Source organism: Oncorhynchus keta, chromosome 1 (assembly GCF_023373465.1).
Source record: "Oncorhynchus keta strain PuntledgeMale-10-30-2019 chromosome 1, Oket_V2, whole genome shotgun sequence".
Taxonomy (NCBI): Eukaryota; Metazoa; Chordata; class Actinopteri; order Salmoniformes; family Salmonidae; genus Oncorhynchus; species Oncorhynchus keta.
Window position 1 is genome coordinate 69,565,501 of NC_068421.1, and position 14,639 is coordinate 69,580,139.

The following is a 14,639-nucleotide window of genomic DNA, read 5'->3' on the forward strand; positions in this document are numbered from 1 at the left end:
CAGCAGCAGGGTCGTCTAAAGGAGACCACAAACAGAAGGTGTTTCTAACTGTCTGTTTGTGTCTGTTCTGTAGGGTATAGCAGCAGCAGGGTCGTCTAAAGGAGACCACAAACAGAAGGTGTTTATAACTGTCTCTTTGTGTCTGTTCTGTAGGGTATAGCAGCAGCAGGGCGGTCTAAAGGAGACCACAAACAGAAGGTGTTTCTATATCCTGTCTCTTTGTGTCTGTTCTGTAGGGTATAGCAGGGCGGTCTAAAGGAGACCACAAACAGAAGGTGTTTCTATATCCTGTCTCTTTGTGTCTGTTCTATAGGGTATATCAGCAGCAGGGCGGTCTAAAGGAGACCACAAACAGAAGGTGTTTCTAACTGTCTCTTTCTGTCTGTTCTGTAGGGTACAGCAGCAGCAGGGCGGTCTAAAGGAGACCACAAACAGAAGGTGTTTCTATATCCTGTCTCTTTGTGTCTGTTCTGTAGGGTATAGCAGCAGCAGGGCGGTCTAAAGGAGACCAAAACAGAAGGTGTTTCTAACTGTCTGTTTGTGTCTGTTCTGTAGGGTATAGCAGCAGAAGGGCGGTCTAAAGGAGACCACAAACAGAAGGTGTTTCTATATCCTGTCTCTTTGTGTCTGTTCTATAGGGTATATCAGCAGCAGGGCGGTCTAAAGGAGACCACAAACAGAAGGTGTTTCTAACTGTCTCTTTCTGTCTGTTCTGTAGGGTATAGCAGCGGCAGGGCGGTCTATAGGAGACCACAAACAGAAGGTGTTTATAACTGTCTATTTGTGTCTTTTCTGTAGGGTATAGCAGCGGCAGGGCGGTCTAAAGGAGACCACAAACAGAAGGTGTTTCTAACTGTCTGTTTGTGTCTGTTCTGTAGGGTATAGCAGCAGAAGGGCGGTCTAAAGGAGACCACAAACAGAAGGTGTTTCTATATCCTGTCTCTTTGTGTCTGTTCTATAGGGTATATCAGCAGCAGGGCGGTCTAAAGGAGACCAAAACAGAAGGTGTTTCTAACTGTCTGTTTGTGTCTGTTCTGTAGGGTATAGCAGCGGCAGGGCGGTCTATAGGAGACCACAAACAGAAGGTGTTTATAACTGTCTATTTGTGTCTTTTCTGTAGGGTATAGCAGCAGAAGGGCGGTCTAAAGGAGACCACAAACAGAAGGTGTTTCTATATCCTGTCTCTTTGTGTCTGTTCTATAGGGTATAGCAGCAGAAGGGCGGTCTAAAGGAGACCACAAACAGAAGGTGTTTCTATATCCTGTCTCTTTGTGTCTGTTCTATAGGGTATAGCAGCAGAAGGGCGGTCTAAAGGAGACCACAAACAGAAGGTGTTTCTATATCCTGTCTGTTTGTGTCTGTTCTGTAGGGTATAGCAGCAGCAGGGTCGTCTAAAGGAGACCACAAACAGAAGGTGTTTATAACTGTCTCTTTGTGTCTGTTCTGTAGGGTATAGCAGCAGCAGGGCGGTCTAAAGGAGACCACAAACAGAAGGTGTTTCTATATCCTGTCTCTTTGTGTCTGTTCTATAGGGTATATCAGCAGCAGGGCGGTCTAAAGGAGACCAAAACAGAAGGTGTTTCTAACTGTCTGTTTGTGTCTGTTCTGTAGGGTATAGCAGCGGCAGGGCGGTCTAAAGGAGACCACAAACAGAAGGTGTTTCTATATCCTGTCTCTTTGTGTCTGTTCTATAGGGTATATCAGCAGCAGGGCGGTCTAAAGGAGACCACAAACAGAAGGTGTTTCTAACTGTCTCTTTCTGTCTGTTCTGTAGGGTACAGCAGCAGCAGGGCGGTCTAAAGGAGACCACAAACAGAAGGTGTTTCTATATCCTGTCTCTTTGTGTCTGTTCTGTAGGGTATAGCAGCAGCAGGGCGGTCTAAAGGAGACCAAAACAGAAGGTGTTTCTAACTGTCTGTTTGTGTCTGTTCTGTAGGGTATAGCAGCAGAAGGGCGGTCTAAAGGAGGCCACAAACAGAAGGTGTTTCTAACTGTCTCTTTGTGTCTGTTCTGTAGGGTATAGCAGCAGCAGGGCGGTCTAAAGGAGACCACAAACAGAAGGTGTTTCTATATCCTGTCTCTTTGTGTCTGTTCTATAGGGTATATCAGCAGCAGGGCGGTCTAAAGGAGACCACAAACAGAAGGTGTTTCTAACTGTCTCTTTGTGTCTGTTCTGTAGGGTATAGCAGCAGCAGGGCGGTCTAAAGGAGACCAAAACAGAAGGTGTTTCTAACTGTCTGTTTGTGTCTGTTCTGTAGGGTATAGCAGCAGCAGGGTCGTCTAAAGGAGACCACAAACAGAAGGTGTTTATAACTGTCTCTTTGTGTCTGTTCTGTAGGGTATAGCAGCAGCAGGGCGGTCTAAAGGAGACCACAAACAGAAGGTGTTTCTATATCCTGTCTCTTTGTGTCTGTTCTGTAGGGTATAGCAGGGCGGTCTAAAGGAGACCACAAACAGAAGGTGTTTCTATATCCTGTCTCTTTGTGTCTGTTCTATAGGGTATATCAGCAGCAGGGCGGTCTAAAGGAGACCACAAACAGAAGGTGTTTCTAACTGTCTCTTTCTGTCTGTTCTGTAGGGTACAGCAGCAGCAGGGCGGTCTAAAGGAGACCACAAACAGAAGGTGTTTCTATATCCTGTCTCTTTGTGTCTGTTCTGTAGGGTATAGCAGCAGCAGGGCGGTCTAAAGGAGACCAAAACAGAAGGTGTTTATAACTGTCTCTTTGTGTCTGTTCTGTAGGGTATAGCAGCAGCAGGGCGGTCTAAAGGAGACCACAAACAGAAGGTGTTTCTATATCCTGTCTCTTTGTGTCTGTTCTGTAGGGTATAGCAGGGCGGTCTAAAGGAGACCACAAACAGAAGGTGTTTCTATATCCTGTCTCTTTGTGTCTGTTCTATAGGGTATATCAGCAGCAGGGCGGTCTAAAGGAGACCACAAACAGAAGGTGTTTCTAACTGTCTCTTTCTGTCTGTTCTGTAGGGTACAGCAGCAGCAGGGCGGTCTAAAGGAGACCACAAACAGAAGGTGTTTCTATATCCTGTCTCTTTGTGTCTGTTCTGTAGGGTATAGCAGCAGCAGGGCGGTCTAAAGGAGACCAAAACAGAAGGTGTTTCTAACTGTCTGTTTGTGTCTGTTCTGTAGGGTATAGCAGCGGCAGGGCGGTCTATAGGAGACCACAAACAGAAGGTGTTTATAACTGTCTATTTGTGTCTTTTCTGTAGGGTATAGCAGCGGCAGGGCGGTCTAAAGGAGACCACAAACAGAAGGTGTTTCTAACTGTCTGTTTGTGTCTGTTCTGTAGGGTATAGCAGCAGAAGGGCGGTCTAAAGGAGACCACAAACAGAAGGTGTTTCTATATCCTGTCTCTTTGTGTCTGTTCTATAGGGTATATCAGCAGCAGGGCGGTCTAAAGGAGACCAAAACAGAAGGTGTTTCTAACTGTCTGTTTGTGTCTGTTCTGTAGGGTATAGCAGCGGCAGGGCGGTCTATAGGAGACCACAAACAGAAGGTGTTTATAACTGTCTATTTGTGTCTTTTCTGTAGGGTATAGCAGCGGCAGGGCGGTCTAAAGGAGACCACAAACAGAAGGTGTTTCTATATCCTGTCTCTTTGTGTCTGTTCTATAGGGTATATCAGCAGCAGGGCGGTCTAAAGGAGACCACAAACAGAAGGTGTTTCTAACTGTCTCTTTCTGTCTGTTCTGTAGGGTACAGCAGCAGCAGGGCGGTCTAAAGGAGACCACAAACAGAAGGTGTTTCTATATCCTGTCTCTTTGTGTCTGTTCTGTAGGGTATAGCAGCAGCAGGGCGGTCTAAAGGAGACCAAAACAGAAGGTGTTTCTAACTGTCTGTTTGTGTCTGTTCTGTAGGGTATAGCAGCAGAAGGGCGGTCTAAAGGAGGCCACAAACAGAAGGTGTTTCTAACTGTCTCTTTGTGTCTGTTCTGTAGGGTATAGCAGCAGCAGGGTCGTCTAAAGGAGACCACAAACAGAAGGTGTTTATAACTGTCTATTTGTGTCTGTTCTGTAGGGTATAGCAGCGGCAGGGCGGTCTAAAGGAGACCACAAACAGAAGGTGTTTCTATATCCTGTCTCTTTGTGTCTGTTCTGTAGGGTATAGCAGCAGCAGGGCGGTCTAAAGGAGACCACAAACAGAAGGTGATTCTATATCCTGTCTCTTTGTGTCTGTTCTGTAGGGTATAGCAGCAGCAGGGCGGTCTAAAGGAGACCACAAACAGAAGGTGTTTCTATATCCTGTCTCTTTGTGTCTGTTCTGTAGGGTACAGCAGCAGCAGGGCGGTCTAAAGGAGACCACAAACAGAAGGTGTTTCTATATCCTGTCTCTTTGTGTCTGTTCTGTAGGGTATAGCAGCAGCAGGGCGGTCTAAAGGAGACCACAAACAGAAGGTGTTTCTATATCCTGTCTCTTTGTGTCTGTTCTGTAGGGTATAGCAGCAGCAGGGCGGTCTAAAGGAGACCACAAACAGAAGGTGTTTATAACTGTCTATTTGTGTCTGTTCTGTAGGGTATAGCAGCGGCAGGGCGGTCTAAAGGAGACCACAAACAGAAGGTGTTTCTATATCCTGTCTCTTTGTGTCTGTTCTGTAGGGTATAGCAGCGGCAGGGCGGTCTATAGGAGACCACAAACAGAAGGTGTTTATAACTGTCTATTTTTGTCTGTTCTGTAGGGTATAGCAGCGGCAGGGCGGTCTAAAGGAGACCACAAACAGAAGTTGTTTATAACTGTCTCTTTGTGTCTGTTCTGTAGGGTACAGCAGCAGCAGGGCGGTCTAAAGGAGACCACAAACAGAAGGTGTTTCTATATCCTGTCTCTTTGTGTCTGTTCTGTAGGGTATAGCAGCAGCAGGGCGGTCTAAAGGAGACCAAAACAGAAGGTGTTTCTAACTGTCTGTTTGTGTCTGTTCTGTAGGGTATAGCAGCAGAAGGGCGGTCTAAAGGAGGCCACAAACAGAAGGTGTTTCTAACTGTCTCTTTGTGTCTGTTCTGTAGGGTATAGCAGCAGCAGGGTCGTCTAAAGGAGACCACAAACAGAAGGTGTTTATAACTGTCTATTTGTGTCTGTTCTGTAGGGTATAGCAGCGGCAGGGCGGTCTAAAGGAGACCACAAACAGAAGGTGTTTCTATATCCTGTCTCTTTGTGTCTGTTCTGTAGGGTATAGCAGCAGCAGGGCGGTCTAAAGGAGACCACAAACAGAAGGTGATTCTATATCCTGTCTCTTTGTGTCTGTTCTGTAGGGTATAGCAGCAGCAGGGCGGTCTAAAGGAGACCACAAACAGAAGGTGTTTCTATATCCTGTCTCTTTGTGTCTGTTCTGTAGGGTACAGCAGCAGCAGGGCGGTCTAAAGGAGACCACAAACAGAAGGTGTTTCTATATCCTGTCTCTTTGTGTCTGTTCTGTAGGGTATAGCAGCAGCAGGGCGGTCTAAAGGAGACCACAAACAGAAGGTGTTTCTATATCCTGTCTCTTTGTGTCTGTTCTGTAGGGTATAGCAGCAGCAGGGCGGTCTAAAGGAGACCACAAACAGAAGGTGTTTATAACTGTCTATTTGTGTCTGTTCTGTAGGGTATAGCAGCGGCAGGGCGGTCTAAAGGAGACCACAAACAGAAGGTGTTTCTATATCATGTCTCTTTGTGTCTGTTCTGTAGGGTATAGCAGCGGCAGGGCGGTCTATAGGAGACCACAAACAGAAGGTGTTTATAACTGTCTATTTTTGTCTGTTCTGTAGGGTATAGCAGCGGCAGGGCGGTCTAAAGGAGACCACAAACAGAAGTTGTTTATAACTGTCTCTTTGTGTCTGTTCTGTAGGGTATAGCAGCAGCAGGGCGGTCTAAAGGAGACCCCAAACAGAAGGTGTTTCTATATCCTGTCTCTTTGTGTCTGTTCTGTAGGGTATAGCAGCAGCAGGGTCGTCTAAAGGAGACCAAAACAGAAGGTGTTTCTAACTGTCTGTTTGTGTCTGTTCTGTAGGGTATAGCAGCAGCAGGGCGGTCTAAAGGAGACCCCAAACAGAAGGTGTTTCTATATCCTGTCTCTTTGTGTCTGTTCTGTAGGGTATAGCAGCAGCAGGGTCGTCTAAAGGAGACCAAAACAGAAGGTGTTTCTAACTGTCTGTTTGTGTCTGTTCTGTAGGGTATAGCAGCAGCAGGGCGTTCTAAAGGAGACCACAAACAGAAGGTGTTTCTAACTGTCTCTTTGTGTCTGTTCTGTAGGGTATAGCAGCAGCAGGGCGGTCTAAAGGAGACCAAAACAGAAGGTGTTTCTAACTGTCTGTTTGTGTCTGTTCTGTAGGGTATAGCAGCAGCAGGGCGGTCTAAAGGAGGCCACAAACAGAAGGTGTTTCTAACTGTCTGTTTGTGTCTGTTCTGTAGGGTATAGCAGCAGCAGGGCGGTCTAAAGGAGACCAAAACAGAAGGTGTTTCTAACTGTCTGTTTGTGTCTGTTCTGTAGGGTATAGCAGCAGCAGGGTCGTCTAAAGGAGACCACAAACAGAAGGTGTTTATAACTGTCTCTTTGTGTCTGTTCTGTAGGGTATAGCAGCAGCAGGGCGGTCTAAAGGAGACCACAAACAGAAGGTGTTTCTATATCCTGTCTCTTTGTGTCTGTTCTGTAGGGTATAGCAGGGCGGTCTAAAGGAGACCACAAACAGAAGGTGTTTCTATATCCTGTCTCTTTGTGTCTGTTCTGTAGGGTATAGCAGCGGCAGGGCGGTCTATAGGAGACCACAAACAGAAGGTGTTTATAACTGTCTATTTTTGTCTGTTCTGTAGGGTATAGCAGCGGCAGGGCGGTCTAAAGGAGACCACAAACAGAAGTTGTTTATAACTGTCTCTTTGTGTCTGTTCTGTAGGGTATAGCAGCAGCAGGGCGGTCTAAAGGAGACCCCAAACAGAAGGTGTTTCTATATCCTGTCTCTTTGTGTCTGTTCTGTAGGGTATAGCAGCAGCAGGGTCGTCTAAAGGAGACCAAAACAGAAGGTGTTTCTAACTGTCTGTTTGTGTCTGTTCTGTAGGGTATAGCAGCAGCAGGGCGGTCTAAAGGAGACCCCAAACAGAAGGTGTTTCTATATCCTGTCTCTTTGTGTCTGTTCTGTAGGGTATAGCAGCAGCAGGGTCGTCTAAAGGAGACCAAAACAGAAGGTGTTTCTAACTGTCTGTTTGTGTCTGTTCTGTAGGGTATATCAGCAGCAGGGCGGTCTAAAGGAGACCACAAACAGAAGGTGTTTCTATATCCTGTCTCTTTGTGTCTGTTCTGTAGGGTATAGCAGGGCAGGGCGGTCTAAAGGAGACCACAAACAGAAGGTGTTTCTATATCCTGTCTCTTTGTGTCTGTTCTGTAGGGTATAGCAGCGGCAGGGCGGTCTATAGGAGACCACAAACAGAAGGTGTTTATAACTCTATTTTTGTCTGTTCTGTAGGGTATAGCAGCGGCAGGGCGGTCTAAAGGAGACCACAAACAGAAGTTGTTTATAACTGTCTCTTTGTGTCTGTTCTGTAGGGTATAGCAGCAGCAGGGCGGTCTAAAGGAGACCCCAAACAGAAGGTGTTTCTATATCCTGTCTCTTTGTGTCTGTTCTGTAGGGTATAGCAGCAGCAGGGTCGTCTAAAGGAGACCAAAACAGAAGGTGTTTCTAACTGTCTGTTTGTGTCTGTTCTGTAGGGTATAGCAGCAGCAGGGCGTTCTAAAGGAGACCACAAACAGAAGGTGTTTCTAACTGTCTCTTTGTGTCTGTTCTGTAGGGTATAGCAGCAGCAGGGCGGTCTAAAGGAGACCAAAACAGAAGGTGTTTCTAACTGTCTGTTTGTGTCTGTTCTGTAGGGTATAGCAGCAGCAGGGCGGTCTAAAGGAGACCACAAACAGAAGGTGTTTCTAACTGTCTGTTTGTGTCTGTTCTGTAGGGTATAGCAGCAGCAGGGCGGTCTAAAGGAGACCAAAACAGAAGGTGTTTCTAACTGTCTGTTTGTGTCTGTTCTGTAGGGTATAGCAGCAGCAGGGTCGTCTAAAGGAGACCACAAACAGAAGGTGTTTATAACTGTCTCTTTGTGTCTGTTCTGTAGGGTATAGCAGCAGCAGGGCGGTCTAAAGGAGACCACAAACAGAAGGTGTTTCTATATCCTGTCTCTTTGTGTCTGTTCTGTAGGGTATAGCAGGGCGGTCTAAAGGAGACCACAAACAGAAGGTGTTTCTATATCCTGTCTCTTTGTGTCTGTTCTGTAGGGTATAGCAGCGGCAGGGCGGTCTATAGGAGACCACAAACAGAAGGTGTTTATAACTGTCTATTTTTGTCTGTTCTGTAGGGTATAGCAGCGGCAGGGCGGTCTAAAGGAGACCACAAACAGAAGTTGTTTATAACTGTCTCTTTGTGTCTGTTCTGTAGGGTATAGCAGCAGCAGGGCGGTCTAAAGGAGACCCCAAACAGAAGGTGTTTCTATATCCTGTCTCTTTGTGTCTGTTCTGTAGGGTATAGCAGCAGCAGGGTCGTCTAAAGGAGACCAAAACAGAAGGTGTTTCTAACTGTCTGTTTGTGTCTGTTCTGTAGGGTATAGCAGCAGCAGGGCGGTCTAAAGGAGACCCCAAACAGAAGGTGTTTCTATATCCTGTCTCTTTGTGTCTGTTCTGTAGGGTATAGCAGCAGCAGGGTCGTCTAAAGGAGACCAAAACAGAAGGTGTTTCTAACTGTCTGTTTGTGTCTGTTCTGTAGGGTATATCAGCAGCAGGGCGGTCTAAAGGAGACCACAAACAGAAGGTGTTTCTATATCCTGTCTCTTTGTGTCTGTTCTGTAGGGTATAGCAGGGCGGTCTAAAGGAGACCACAAACAGAAGGTGTTTCTATATCCTGTCTCTTTGTGTCTGTTCTGTAGGGTATAGCAGCGGCAGGGCGGTCTATAGGAGACCACAAACAGAAGGTGTTTATAACTGTCTATTTTTGTCTGTTCTGTAGGGTATAGCAGCGGCAGGGCGGTCTAAAGGAGACCACAAACAGAAGTTGTTTATAACTGTCTCTTTGTGTCTGTTCTGTAGGGTATAGCAGCAGCAGGGCGGTCTAAAGGAGACCCCAAACAGAAGGTGTTTCTATATCCTGTCTCTTTGTGTCTGTTCTGTAGGGTATAGCAGCAGCAGGGTCGTCTAAAGGAGACCAAAACAGAAGGTGTTTCTAACTGTCTGTTTGTGTCTGTTCTGTAGGGTATAGCAGCAGCAGGGCGGTCTAAAGGAGACCCCAAACAGAAGGTGTTTCTATATCCTGTCTCTTTGTGTCTGTTCTGTAGGGTATAGCAGCAGCAGGGTCGTCTAAAGGAGACCAAAACAGAAGGTGTTTCTAACTGTCTGTTTGTGTCTGTTCTGTAGGGTATATCAGCAGCAGGGCGGTCTAAAGGAGACCACAAACAGAAGGTGTTTCTAACTGTCTCTTTGTGTCTGTTCTGTAGGGTATAGCAGCAGCAGGGCGGTCTAAAGGAGACCAAAACAGAAGGTGTTTCTAACTGTCTGTTTGTGTCTGTTCTGTAGGGTATAGCAGCAGCAGGGCGGTCTAAAGGAGACCAAAACAGAAGGTGTTTCTAACTGTCTGTTTGTGTCTGTTCTGTAGGGTATAGCAGCAGCAGGGCGGTCTAAAGGAGACCACAAACAAAAGGTGTTTCTATATCCTGTCTCTTTGTGTCTGTTCTGTAGGGTATAGCAGCAGCAGGGTCGTCTAAAGGAGACCACAAACAGAAGGTGTTTATAACTGTCTCTTTGTGTCTGTTCTGTAGGGTATAGCAGCAGCAGGGCGGTCTAAAGGAGACCACAAACAGAAGGTGTTTCTATATCCTGTCTCTTTGTGTCTGTTCTGTAGGGTATAGCAGGGCGGTCTAAAGGAGACCACAAACAGAAGGTGTTTCTATATCCTGTCTCTTTGTGTCTGTTCTGTAGGGTATAGCAGCAGCAGGGTCGTCTAAAGGAGACCACAAACAGAAGTTGTTTATAACTGTCTCTTTGTGTCTGTTCTGTAGGGTATAGCAGCAGCAGGGCGGTCTAAAGGAGACCACAAACAGAAGGTGTTTCTAACTGTCTCTTTGTGTCTGTTCTGTAGGGTATAGCAGCGGCAGGGCGGTCGAAAGGAGACCACAAACAGAAGGTGTTTCTAACTGTCTCCTTTGGAGGGATCAAGATCTTCGATGAGAAGTCTGGGGTAAGTTTGTGTGTGTGTGTGTGTGTGTGTGTGTGTGTGTGTGTGTGTGTGTGTGTGTGTGTGTGTGTGTGTGTGTGTGTGTGTGTGTGTGTGTGTGTGTGTGTGTGTGTGTAAGATATTGCTCCAGGGGGACCTGTTAATGAGGCTGCTCTAAGGAGTCCCAGGGGAAATCAGGGGGACCTAATTGAAACTACCTCAGTAGATCGGAATACAGACCTGCTTTATCATCTGATTGGCAGAGAATAGCGTCGCAGTCTGTCTTCCTCTGTCTGTATCTTTGTGTCTGGTTACTGGGGGCTTTGTTTGTGGTGCCTCTTATGTGCCAGGCTGCCACTTGAGGTGTTTGTGTGTGAGGCCTTGCCTTTCAACATCCCACACTACAACCATATTGCTTACATCCCCATCCCTTCCTTCCTCCCTCCCTATGGATAGATGAGCTGGATTGGTGGTTGGATGAATGGATGGATGGATGGATGACCTCTCTCATGGAGGAGGGAAGGTCATGGAGGGAGGAGCTGTCTGAGATTGAAGAGAGGCGCGAAGGAACAATCTCTCCTCCGTCCCCACAGAGGACGGACGCTCGTGTTCTGTCTTTCTGTCACGGATGAATGGAACACCCAGGAGGGGTGGAGAGAGGGCGAGGCCTTTAACAGAAAAATAAAAAGTGTGTGTATGTCATCCCCTCTCCAGCCCCAGCTTAGTACAAGACATCTGGGTTCCAGTCCAATCTACAGGCATGGGATGTGTGTGTGTGTGCTTTCATGCGTACTTGCATGGGATCACAGGGCCTCTCCTGCTGGGGGGGGTGCTCTTATTATTGTCAGGTCAGTCAATGGGAGAAATGATAATCATCAGCCTAGTTAATAAATATAGGACACATCAGTCACACAGAGTTGCTGTCTCCTCTCGTACCACTGTAGCTACTGCTGTGTGCTCTGTAGTACTGTCAGCTCTGTCAGAGCACTGTGTGGGGTTGACAGATGCACAGATTTGGGCTCCATGCTATTTTCTGAGATTGCCTCTGTCTGTAGTGTCACCTCCAGGGAGAAAATGTAGTGATCGACTCGACTGCCTGCAGTGACGCGACTCTCATTGTCACATACATACACTGTCACACATGCACGCACACGCAGCACGCGCACAGACGCACAGTCCCAGCTCTGGTTCACTGGGACAACCAATGCCATCTGCCATGGGCACAGCCATCCCTCCCTGGCACAAACCACTCTGGCTAAACTGGAGGGAGTAGGGGAACTAAAGACTGTTAAATGTAGCAGGCGGGAGGGTGTGTGTGTGTGTGAGGTCTAATCCCCCCCCCTCCTGCCTGGCACAGAGACACAACACGGAGGCTCACAGGGAGTAGTGGGACTGTATCCCTCCGTCTGGCCACTTCCTGCTGAGGGCTGCCTGAGCTCTGAACAGAACTACTGCCAGATCATCCTCTCCTCTTTCCTCTCATCTATTCATCTCTAGATCAATGGTTCTGTCTGTGATAACTTTGTGTTTCTGTCTGTCTCAGGTCCTCCAGCACCACCATGCTGTCCATGAGATCTCGTACATCGCTAAAGACATCACGGACCACCGAGCCTTTGGCTACGTCTGTGGGAAGGAGGGAAACCACCGCTTCGTAGCTATCAAGACCGCTCAGTCAGTGAGTACCACACAATTTGTGAATGTGTGTGTATGTCCATGATCCCTATTGCCCTCTGCTAGCCACGGGGAACATTGTCCTGTTAGATTTAGATAATGACCCTTGAATCAGCTCTCAACAGATAGACACATGCAGAGCATAGTGTGTGTGTGTGTGTGTGTGTGTGTGTGTGTGTGTGTGTGTGTGTGTGTGTGTGTGTGTGTGTGTGTGTGTGTGTGTGTGTGTGTGTGTGTGTGTGTGTGTGTGTGTGTGTGTGTGTGTGTGTGTGTGTGTGTGTGCATAGAGAATAGCGATAGTCTATATTCTCACTATTTTGTTGTTGTCTGTGTCCTAAATTCCTGTGGGCAGGTTCTGCGTGTCGACATGGAATGGGGTGTGTGAAATAATGAACTGCAGTAGTTTTGGTCTTTGGGTTTTCTTCACTGGTTATATGGACTAGGGGTTTAAACATTAAAACATTTAAATGAAATTGGGATCATTAACGTTAAGAAAAAAAATGATGTGATTTTTTTTGGGGTTCCTATTACAAAGTATGTCATTGCCCTTTTAAAACACCCCTGTTTACAACAACAAGAATTAAAGCTGCAAGCAGTGTTGCCGGGGTTCAAGTTGTGGGCCACTGTGCCACCATCCTGACAAATTGGACACGGATGAGCTACTTCCATACTCCTTACCATGCTTGGAAAATATCAGAACTGAACTGAAGAAAAATATAAACACAAGGAGTTCTGGTTCAGCATGTGAATGGAGAAGAAGCTTGTGGACGAGGCTCCTACACATTAGCTCATTTTGCCAAATTTGTACTTTGCATTCCACTTTCTTAAATATCATATTTGATTGATGAGTTCGTAAGTTACCTTTTTGATTCAAATGTCACATGACCAGAGGAGCAGAAGACCTGTAACGTTTCAACCGCGATGGCAAATGTGAATGGTAATGTCGCCGACTCCAGTCCAACTGTTCCAGAGCCTCATGCGGTCACACTCCCCACAGATCTTCAGAACCTCCGTACGGTTCTGGTCTCGGAAATTACAGCTACCATTGCCACTCAGCTCAACACTGCCATTGATGCTGCTCTGGCCCCCTTCTCTGCCATCCTAGATGGTGTCCGAGCCACTGCGGATGAACAAGGACACCGAATTGACGGCTTTGAACATGACCTGTGTGACTACAGTGACCGCATAGTAACTTGAGAAAACGGTCGCCCATCTGAGCTCCGAAAAATAAAAGCTGATCGACAAGACCGATGATTTGGAATCCCGTTCTTGCCGTTGCAATCTTCGTGTTGATGGTATAGCAGAGAAACGTGAAGGAGGGAACTCGTCCAGCCATCGTTCAATCACCCCGAAGCTGGATAGAGTCCACTGCATTGGCCCCTCCCCAGCGGAGGGAGACGACAACTCCAAGCCTAGAGTGTTTATCATCCATTTTCACTACTACGGTGACAAGGAGCACATCCTCCAGAGGCAGGGCAGAGACCAGATACACTTCTGCAGACGCAAGGTGTTCATCTTTCCTGACCTCAGCTTTAATGTCACCATGAAAAGAGCTAAGTTCTTCGATGTGAAACGCAAACTTCATGCGAAAAAAGTGAATTTCTCACTCTGCTTCCCTGCTCGTCTGCACATTGAACAGCCGGGGGGAAGCTACAGTTCGACTCCCACGAGGACACCCAGCATTGGTTCGACAGTCACTTATGAGCCGTATCTTGGATCTATGACCTACTCTTTTGCCAGGTAGCATGCATAGGCTAGCCTCTAAGTTGAAGGTATTTTTTACTTGTACAGAAGGGCATTTCTTTTTCTCCCTGTAAAAATTACTGATACTGTCTTGTATGGTTGTCATTTAAGCTACACATTTGGGGGGTCCTTTTTATTTGGCTCGATGACTAATGCATGGCTTCAAATCCAGGCTTTTTATTTGGCTAGATGACTAATGCATGGCTTCAATTCCAGGCTTTTTATTTGGCTAGATGACTAATGCATGGCTTCAATTCCAGGCTTTTTATTTGGCTAGATGACTAATGCATGGCTACAATTCCAGGCTTTTTATTTGGCTAGATGACTAATGCATGGCTTCAATTCCAGGCTTTTTATTTGGCTAGATGACTAATGCATGGCTTCAATTCCAGGCTTTTTATTTGGCTAGATGACTAATGCATGGCTTCAATTCCAGGCTTTTTATTTGGCTAGATGACTAATGCATGGCTTCAATTCCAGGCTTTTTATTTGGCTAGATGACTAATGCATGGCTTCAATTCCAGGCTTTTTATTTGGCTAGATGACTAATGCATGGCTTCAATTCCAGGCTTTTTATTTGGCTAGATGACTAATGCATGGCTTCAATTCCAGGCTTTTTATTTGGCAAGATGACTAATGCATGGCTTCAATTCCAGGCTTTTTATTTGGCTAGATGACTAATGCATGGCTTCAATTCCAGGCTTTTTATTTGGCTAGATGACTAATGCATGACTTCAATTCCAGGCTTTTTATTTGGCTAGATGACTAATGCATGGCTTCAATTCCAGGCTTTTTATTTGGCTAGATGACTAATGCATGGCTACAATTCCAGGCTTTTTATTTGGCTAGATGACTAATGCATGGCTTCAATTCCAGGCTTTTTATTTGTCTAGATGACTAATGCATGGCTTCAATTCCAGGCTTTTTATTTGGCTAGATGACTAATGCAGACTTGCTTTTGAGCAATCCAGCAGACAGGCTTTTTATTTGGCTAGATGACTAATGCATGGCTTCAATTCCAGGCCTTTTATTTGGCTAGACAGACTAATGCATGGCTTCAATTCC

The 14,639-nt window shown here is 46.3% G+C and overlaps 1 protein-coding gene across 7 annotated transcripts in view; it reads left to right on the forward strand.

Moving 5' to 3' along the window:
* The window catches only part of LOC118380174 (disabled homolog 1-like), a 370,535-nt gene that overhangs the window by 316,643 nt on the left and 39,253 nt on the right, over positions 1 to 14,639 (forward strand). For all 7 annotated transcript variants that reach the window (XM_052459061.1, XM_052459057.1, XM_052459038.1 and 4 more), the window contains exons 4-5: positions 10,086 to 10,184; positions 11,704 to 11,835. In XM_052459061.1, the coding sequence (XP_052315021.1) occupies positions 10,086 to 10,184; positions 11,704 to 11,835 (231 nt within the window). The remainder of the gene's footprint in view (positions 1 to 10,085; positions 10,185 to 11,703; positions 11,836 to 14,639) is intronic.